The 8,798-nt window shown below is 72.8% G+C and overlaps 1 protein-coding gene across 1 annotated transcript; it reads right to left on the bottom strand.

The window, feature by feature from the left end:
- Positions 1-2,923: 2,923 nt before the first annotated feature.
- Positions 2,924-8,360, bottom strand: CHMP6 (charged multivesicular body protein 6). The gene is made up of 8 exons (XM_059671476.1): positions 8,190-8,360; positions 6,542-6,651; positions 6,265-6,352; positions 5,702-5,788; positions 4,637-4,702; positions 4,336-4,416; positions 4,159-4,210; positions 2,924-3,670 (listed from the first exon to the last, which is right to left on the bottom strand). Exons 1-8 carry the CDS (start codon positions 8,250-8,252, stop codon positions 3,618-3,620), a joined length of 600 nt encoding a protein of 199 aa, XP_059527459.1. The 5' UTR covers positions 8,253-8,360; the 3' UTR covers positions 2,924-3,617.
- Positions 8,361-8,798: the final 438 nt, after the last annotated feature.

The raw sequence follows: 8,798 nt of genomic DNA, 5'->3' as shown, positions 1-8,798 counted from the left end.
GCAGATCCCAAAGCCCCACGGGGAACCCCGAGCTCCCCAAGGGGACTGAGGCCCCGGCCTGGGCCTGCGCCCACCTTGCCCAGGGGACGGTGCCGGGGGGGGGGGGGGTGGGTGGGGGGACCTGTCCCTGTGCCCTGGCCACACGTGGGAGGAGAGCCGGCCCCGCCCCCTGCCGCCCTGACGGGGTGGGGCCTACAGCATGGCCCCCGGCGCCCAGGGGTGTCCCCTGAGGCGGGACGTCTGCCTGCGACTGCGTGCACCTCTGCGTGGGGGAGGGGGGCCTGGCACCCACCCGCCTCACCTCCCGCAGCTCCCCCAGAATGTGCTAGAAGGGCTGGGCGAGGCTGCGCAGGGGGAGGTGCAGCTGGCTGAGGCCAGGCTGGGGGACATCCCTGGGCGTGCAGTGGGGAACCCCAGGGCCGGGCCTGTGGGGAGCAGTGAGGCCCCCGAGCAGCCCTGGGCGGGGGGCGCAGGGTTGGCAGGCCCTGAGTGGGGGGCGCAGGGTCGGCGGGCCCTGGGCGGGCAGCTGGGAGCAGATTCACACGGCAGCGTCCGCTCCCTGCTCCTGGCGCGTCCTCTGAAAGTGAGATGATTTCAAGAAAAATGGCTTCCGTGTTGAGCCTGGAAATATCGCCATCAGGCCCGTCTCCTCCGGAGCTGGAGGCGGGTGGGAAACTCGAGCTGCCCCCCCCCCCCCGCGGTGTCCGAGTGCAGGGAAGGTCCATTGTGGGACCAGGTGCTGGGCAGACGGGTGCCTCCCAGCCAGTGGCCGACCTGACGGCGGCGGCCACCCCCCCATTTGCATGTTTCTCCGCAGGGCCCCCTCCTGTGGCCCGCGAGGCCCACGGGGAGCCCGCCCGCCTCCACCTGCCCCAGGAAAGTAAGACCAGACTCTCCCGGGGACCAGGCCTGGCTGGCCCTCAGCCGCGGGCTGCACTGCGACGGGGGCCGGTGGGAAGGAGAACCGACACCCGCCCGGCCCCAGAAGCAGGCGGCCTCGGCGCCCAGGAGCGGCCTGAAGGGGGCGGCGCCTGGGGAGAGGGGGGGGGGAGCGGAGGGGGGCCCTCCTTGCCTGGCCCGGCGGCGAGAGGGGCGGACGCCCTGGGACGGAGTGAAGGCGGCCTGACCTGCCGCCCCGGACACTCTGGGTGGGAGCGGGGCCGGCCGTGGCCCTGGCAGGACCGTGCGGCCAGGCGGTGGCCTGGAGCCAGGGAGCCGGCTCAGCAACCTGCCCGCAGGACGGGGGGGCGGACCCCACGCAGGAGGCTCTTCCCATGGGGGGGTGGCTGCACCTGCCGGCCGGCCACCTGTCCCATCCTCAGGCTGAGTGTACCCGCCCCCCCTGCCCCCCGCCCCGGGGGCCCCTGCTGAGACCCAGCCTCGCTCTGCCCTGGGCAGACCTGGGAGGGGACGGGCACCCCCAGTGCTGACTGACAGGTTCCCACAGAGGGTTCTCGACTCGAGGCCCCTTCTCCTCTGAGCCCAGCCCTCCCGAGGCTGCTCAGCAAGGGAGCCTGTGCCCCCCGCCCCCCCCAGGGCTGCCGGTATCAAAGGCCTGACAATGTCACGCCTGTGGCTCCCGTCGAGCGCTGCGGGCGCCTCCTCATCGCTGCTCTCCCGAGTCCTCGTTGCCTGACTTCAGCAGCTTAATCCTGGCCGGTCCAGGCCTGGTTTTCTCTGAATGTCGCCTGTGTGGGGGTCGCTGAGCTGCGTGAACCGTCTGCACCCCGCGCACCGGGGGCTGGGCCGCAGATGACCTGCACGCTGCAGGCCTTCACCCACACAGGCCACCTGGGGCCGCGGCACAGGCCTGGGAGACATCCGTCCGCAGCCTCTTAGTGGGGGAGCAGGGGTTCTCTCTGGACACAGTCCTTGAAATACGGGGCCACGACCCCTGTGCAGACAGGCGTGTGCTCACGGAGTCCTTAGACCACAGCTGAGCTCAGGATAAATGCCCTGATTTGGGTCCCACAGACACTCGGACGGGTTCCCTAAATTAGTGGGCGGGCAAGATGGCGAGGGGACAGCGCCGACATGTGCTGCAGGCACGCGCTGTGACCTGGCCTGGAACAGACGTGGCCGGGGTGACCGGAGTGGGAGCCACTGGGAGCCGCGAGCCCCTGACATGCCCACCCTCGTCCCCTTTTCACAGGGGCCGGCGGGCACTTGGGCACCACTGCTCCCAGGACAGGCCCAAGGACAGCCCCGCGCTCAGGTCCCGGGAGGCAGAGGGAAAGGTCGGGCGCACCCTGCTGGTGGGGTCGAGAGGCTGGGGCCGTGTCTGTGCCCACCCCCCCCCCCCCGCCCCCGCGCCCCCCAGCAGGCCAGCCATCCCCTCCTGGCCTCCCGGGCCCAGAAACTAGGCTGCAGAGGGACAGGGTCCGGGGCTACTCCTCCTTGTAGGTGGGGATGCCCTCCTGAGTCCTGGCAACAGATGGCAGCTGCCACCACACGAGCCGGGGCCCAGCAGCCAGACGGGCACTGGCGTTGCCGGTTCCTGCAAATCCCGAGCCCGGCAGGCAGAGCCCCCTGCTGGCAGAGGCGTGCACTGCACCTGCTGAGGGTCCCTTCACCCAAGCACCTCTCCAGACCCCAGCCCTGGTGCGTCCGCATGGAGGCCCCCCCCCACTGCTGCCTGCTTGCTCTCTGGGGCCTTGGGCGTCCTGCGCGCACATCAGGACTGAGGCCGGCCACCCGTTGGAGCCATACAGCACCTCTCGGTGAGAGGCTGCCCGCACGGCACGCCCGAGGGAGGCGGAGCCCAGCCTGCCTCCTGCCCACCGTGCGCAGAACCACCTTCCACCTGCCCAGCCCCAGCCCCGCTGTGGCGCTGCCCATGGTGAGTGCCGTGAGGGTCAAGGGACACGGGGCAGGTGGGGCACCTCTGGCCCCCCCTGGCGCCCCCAGGCCATGAGGCGGCAGGTGTGCAGGACCAACTTTAATGGGGTGCTGCGTGGGGCTGGGAGTGAGACCCAGTGAGACTGTCGCTCCAGGTGAACGTGAGTCAGAAGTGCCCCCACCTCTTTGGTGGCCGACAGCGCGGAGTGGACGGGCCGGCAAGCCCTGGGTCTTGGCAGGTCCCCAGCCCCAGCCCCGGAGAGTCCCACGGGCACACATCCCGGCAGCACCCGGGAGCCCCACCAGGCTGGCCGGCGGCACCTGCTGTCACGTCCTTTCTCAGCAGGCCCGCAGGTGACGAGGGGCGGCCAGGGCTCCTGGAGCCATCGGTCCAGCAGGGACGCGCCCCGGCCGCCCTCCCCAAACGCAGACACAGAAGCGTGCTTCCACCCGAGCCCAGAGGCAGCCGGCGGCCGGGAAGCCTGGTCAGGTGCCTGCTGCCTTGCCAAGGCCCCGCCAGGGAACGCAGGGCCAGGCGAGGGACCAGCACCAGGCGAGTTGGCCGGCACGGCCTGTGGAGCCGCAGCTGCAGAAGCCGCATTTGGCCGGAAGGTCCGACTGTTGCCACTTAATCCAGAAACGAGCACTAGGCAGCAACCCCCGCCGGGAGGCGCGTGGAGGCTCCCGGGCAGCGAGCCGTGTGCACCCGCGGCACGGCGGCCGGCCCGGCCGGGGCTCTGTGGGCCAGTCCCTGGGTCCCTGCAGGCCAGCAGGCGCTGTTAGGAGGCTGCCACCAGGTCCGCCTGCCGGGGCTGCCTGACGGGGACTTTCTCTGTGGAGGAAACAAAGATGTCACGGTGAGCAGACTCCACAGGCGGAAGCTTCCAGAGGACAGAGGCGGCCAGGAGCCAGGTCCCAGGGCTGCGCCCTGCAAGAGCCTGCACAGCTCCCGGGACGGGGACGGCGACGGCGACGGCAGCGAGTCAGAGAAGTCAGCGGGGCGAGGGGGCAGCAGGCACTGGGCGGGGCTGGCCTCCCGCAGCCCGGAGGACAGAGCTCCCAGGCCCTCGGAGAAGGAGCAGACGCGGGCCGGCCGAGAACTGGAAGGTGTGAGCTGATGCCAGGGGCCGGCCGGCCCAGGCCCGGCATTCAGAGCGCGCTGGCCCGGAGCCTGCACCGCTGAGCCGGCCTCTTCCCGCTCCCCCCTCAGGACCCGCCAGGGCCAGGGCGAGGCCGGCGCTCAGGGAGCCTGGACGGCCCGCGGCCAGAGCCCTGCTCTGCTCAGAGCTGTGTCCCGCGGGCCCAACAGGGAGCAGGTACCTGGCTTCTCCGGAAGGGGCTCCGAGGGCACCTCTGGGAGCTCGACCTGTTCCTGCAGGAGACGGAGGGGAGGCTGAGGCCAGCCCAGGGCCGCCTCTGCCCCTCGGGGGGAAGGGCCCGGCGCCGCGTGCTGGCTGGGCCCTGGGTCCCGGCGCCGCGTGCTGGCTGGGCCGTTACCTGCGTGATGGCGTCCAGCTCCTCCAGGATGGCGGCCTCGTCCTCCTGAGTGAAGCTCCCGGCCAGCAGCTCGTCTATTTGCTGCAGGAGGAGGGGCCGAGGTGGAGCGGGGGCTGGCCGGGCGGGGAAGCGGCCCGTGGGGGGCAGCCCGACTCAGACCCCTCACCGAGAAGAGGGGCCACCACAGGCAGGGGCGGCGGGGCCCCAGGGTGGCCCCTGGACAGTCACCGAGTTGGCAGCTGTCTCCGGGGCTGGTGGGAGGCGGGAGGCGGGCCCCACAGACACAGACACGGACACCTACCCGCTGGTACTCCACGGCCTCCTGCGTCTCGTCCAGCACCCGCTCCACCTCCTCGATGGACATCACCTGCAGGGGCGGCGGGAGGGCGAGGCTCCTGAGGCCTTTAGGGGCCTCCGGCGGGGGGGCCGCTGGTTCTCGGCCCCCCCCCCCCCCCCCCCCGGCTCCTGTTCAAGTGGAGCCGGCCCAGAGGACACAACGCTTCCCAGAGCCCTCACCCGCCCTGACCCCGCCGGCCCCTCACCCGCCCTGACCCCGCCGGCCCCTCACCCGCCCTGACCCCGCCGGCCCCTCACCTGCCCTGACCCCGCCGGCCCCTCACCTGCCCTGACCCCGCCGACCCCTCTCACTAGACCCGGCGCCCGAAGCCACCCTGGCAGTTTCAGGGGAAGGGAAGTCAGAGGTCTAAAGCGTTTTCTCTGGGCCGGTGACCTCAGGGCAGCACCTGGGCTTGGCCGGCGGGCACATGGCCACACCTGCCCTCAGAAAAGCAGCATAGCCCTGGCCAGGGTGGCTCAGTGGATAGAGGGTCCCAGGTTCGATTCTGGTCAGGGCACGTGCCCGGGTTGTGGGCTTGATCCCCAGTGTGGGGCGCGCAGAAGGCAGCCTATCCACGGTTCTCTCATCACTGATGTTTCTCTCTCTCTCCCTCCCTCTCTGAGATCAACACAGACACACACATTCTACAAAGCAGCCTGACCTGGCCCTCCGCCCCACCCCGCGCCCCCGCCCGTCCACTCACCAGGAGGGAGGGCAGGGTGTGGCACAGCCTCTCGGCCGCCCCCTCCTCACCAGCCAACCATCTGCCTCTGAGACGAGGCTGGTCACCTCCTCCAGGAAGCCCTCCTGTTAGCTCCCCCCCCCACTCTCCCTCTGTGACGATAGCACCTGTGGCCCCAGCCGCAGCGCCTGCCCATCGCCCTGCTCTCGGGGGACATGAGTCGGCCTCCCTGGCCAGACTCCCTCCCGCAGCGACGGCCTCCCCACCCCGTCCACACCAGCCCCTCGTGGCCGGCCTGGTCCCGGCGTGGCCTCGGCGCCGTGTGGGGCCAGGCCCAGGGGACCCACCTGGTGCATCTTATTCAGACACTCGTTTCCGAACTTCAGCCCCTCGATCACCTTCATCTCGATCTGAGTGAACTCGATGCTCTGGACCTGAGGAAAGCCGCCCGGGGGTCAGCCTCCGCCGCCTCCTCCTCTTCCTCCTCCGCCTCCTCCTCCGCCTCCTCCTCCTCCTCCGCCTCCTCCTCCTCCGCCTCCGCCTCCTCCTCCTCCTCCTCCTCCTCCTCCTCCTCCTCCTCCTCCTCCTCCGCCTCCGCGGCAGGATCAGGACAGGCACCCCGTCCGCAGGCTGTGCCCCGCGCCCTTCCCGCCCTCCCAGCAGCTCTGGCAGCAGACGGAGGGACCCCGCCAGCCCGGGACCCCGGCCCGCCCCCCCCACACACCAGAGTGGCCCAGCCCCCAACCACCGACCTGCGAGAGCCACCGGCCCCCACCCTCCCTCAAGCCCCTCAGGGTCCCGGGAGAGGTGCCCTCCAGGCCCCGGGATGAGCACTCCGAGAGGGAAGGCGAGTGTCAGCCCCAAAGGGGACTCCGCCAACCGCGGCCCCCCCGCCCCCGGCCCCGCCCACCATGGTCTCCAGGCTGGTGATCTGGTTTTCCGTCTTGTCCAGCAGCTGCTCCCGGTACCGCTTCTTCCTGAGCAGCAGCTTGGCCCGCCTGCAGAGGAGCCAGCGTGACCCAGCGCCCCCTGCCCCCGGGCCCGGCCCCCAGCCCCCCGCCTGCAGAGGAGCCGGCGTGACCCAGCGCCCCCTGCCCCCGGGCCCGGCCCCCAGCCCCCCGCCTGCAGAGGAGCCGGCGTGACCCAGCGCCCCTCCCCCCCCCCCGCCCCCCGGGCCGCGCACTCACTCCTTCCGGCCCTCGCGCAGGAGCTGCCGGGCCACCTCGCGCTCGCGCTCCAGCTGCTGCGTGACCCTCCGCTGGTACTGCCTCAGCTTGTCCCGCTGCTGCTTCAGTTGCTGCCGACACAGGTCTCGCGTGAACGCTGGCCCCGCGGTGCTGGCCCTGGCCAGGCTCCCTCTGCCTCCCGGGGGCCAGGGCAGTGTCCAGCGACGCTCCTGACCGCCAGGCGGGGTGGCCCGGGAGCCTAGTGGGGAGGCGGCCCCCACCCGCCGGCCGTGCCCACGTGCTGCTCTGAGCCACCGACGCGGGCACCGAATGCCAGCTGCGAGGAGAGCGGGGCTCTGGGTCGGGTCGGGGGCTGCAGCCCCTCAAAGGCGGACGGTCACCCTCCCAGCCGCAGGCCCTGCCTCCAGCCTGTGGCTTAGCTTCCCCGCTCTGGTCACTTATGCGTCTGAGTGGACAACACGTGACCTTGCGGAGCCCCGAGGGCCCCTGCGCAGCCCCGGGAGGAGGCCGGTCACTGCACCTGGAGTGGCCCTTCCCTAGGCCACCGCCAGGGGGCGCCCGCGGACACGGGCATCGCACCTGCCGCCTGCGTCTCGGGGGCATCGCCCTGAGCCGGAGCGCCAGGGAGTGCGCGTCCCTAAGGCTCCGCACGGTGAGGAACCGGCCCCGTGCAGGCCCCCCGCTCCGTCTGCAGGGGCGCCCTCCCCGGTCGCTTTGGGGCCGGGCCCAGCACCCCGCACGCCCGGCCTGTGGTCGGTGGGGACGCGCGACCATGAAAGGTGCGCGCTCTTCCCAGCTCCGGCCGCCGCTCTCCCTCCCGGGCCGGTACCCAGCCCTGACCCGGCGGTGGCCATGCGGGAGGGGCGCCCAAGGGGGGCGCTGTGCAGAGAGGGGTCTCGGCGGACGGTCCCCCCCCGCCTTCCACCCCAGGGAAACCCCAGGCGACGATGGGCAAGTGTGTGCAAAGGCCACGGCCCGTGCGGACCCCACGAGGCGACACCTGGCAGGAGACAGGCCTCGCGGAGAAGCCCAGCGGCCGGAGGCGAAGGGAGGGGGCGGCCTCGCTGTCCCGGGGCCGCGGCCCATTCTCTCGCCACAGCCGCGCCCGGGGCCGCCGTGCTTCCGGGAAGAACCGCCTGGAACTCACGGTTCCGGAAGCCCGGGGAGAAGAACCGCGTCACGGGAGTCACTTCCCTCGGGATAAAACCACGTCTTTGCGGCAGGAAACTTAGAAAAGCAGGAAAGCGCGGCCCGCGCTGCTCGGTCCAGCGCCCCCGGTTCCTCTTCCCACGGAAACACTCCCACCCCGAGCGCCCCGGAAGCGGGAGCGCATCGCCGTCCCCATGGCAACGGGAGGCCCCGGAAGCAGATCCCGGCGGGGGCAGCTGGTCCCCGGGACCCGCTCGCGTCCCAGAGCCTGGAGGCCGGCGCCGGCCTCCGCACCGGAGCGAGGGCCCCGCGGGGCGAGCCCGTCCCGGGCCCGGTGGACTCGGGCGCAGGCCAGGCCTCCCCGACGGCTCCACCCGCGTCTCCGCCCGGCGCCCGCGGACCCGCGAGGGGAGCCGCCCCGCGAGCGTGGACTCGGGGACCGGGCGACCGCGCCCCGAGGCCCCTCCCCGGCCGGCCCGGCCCGCGCGCCCGGCCTCACCAGGATGGCCCTGTCCTGCTCCGTGACGCGGCTCTGCTTCTTGCGGCCGAACAGGTTGCCCATCGCGCCGGCCGCGCCCCCGCCTCCCTCCCGCCCGCCGCCGAGCCCGTCGCCCCGTCGCCCCGCGGACGCGTCGCAGCCCCGCCCCCGACGGCGGCCGCGCGGGGCCAGCGCCGCGGAGCGCGACAGCGCCCCCTGCCGCCCGCGCGGGAGGTTGCAGTGCATCCCCGCCGATGCCACGGGCGCACGGAAGGCACAGCCGCCCTGTCGGAGGCGCAGCAGCGCGGGGGGCGCCCCCCAGCTCCCCTGCCGCCGGGTGGGGCCGGAGCCGGAAGGCGCCCCGCCCCGCTGGCAGGTGCGAGCGCGCGGCTGGTGGTGGCTCCCTCCTCGGCCGGGGACGCGGCCACGGTTTAGGCCCTTGGGGGGCGGGAGGGGGCCTCACACCTGAACCGACCACAGGGGACCCCTTCTCCCCGCCCCTCCGCTGGGCAGCAGGCCAGGACTCCATCAAGTCCTCCCCCAGGCCCCATCCACCAGATCTGGGGTTTTTGTTGATGAAGGTGGGGGTGCCGCCCCCTGACTGGCCCAGGCCCCCCGCCCCCGGCGGCT

Source organism: Myotis daubentonii, chromosome 16 (assembly GCF_963259705.1).
Source record: "Myotis daubentonii chromosome 16, mMyoDau2.1, whole genome shotgun sequence".
NCBI lineage: Eukaryota > Metazoa > Chordata > Mammalia > Chiroptera > Vespertilionidae > Myotis > Myotis daubentonii.
The sequence above is the reverse complement of the archived record's forward strand: the minus strand, read 5'-3'. Positions and strand labels throughout refer to the sequence as shown.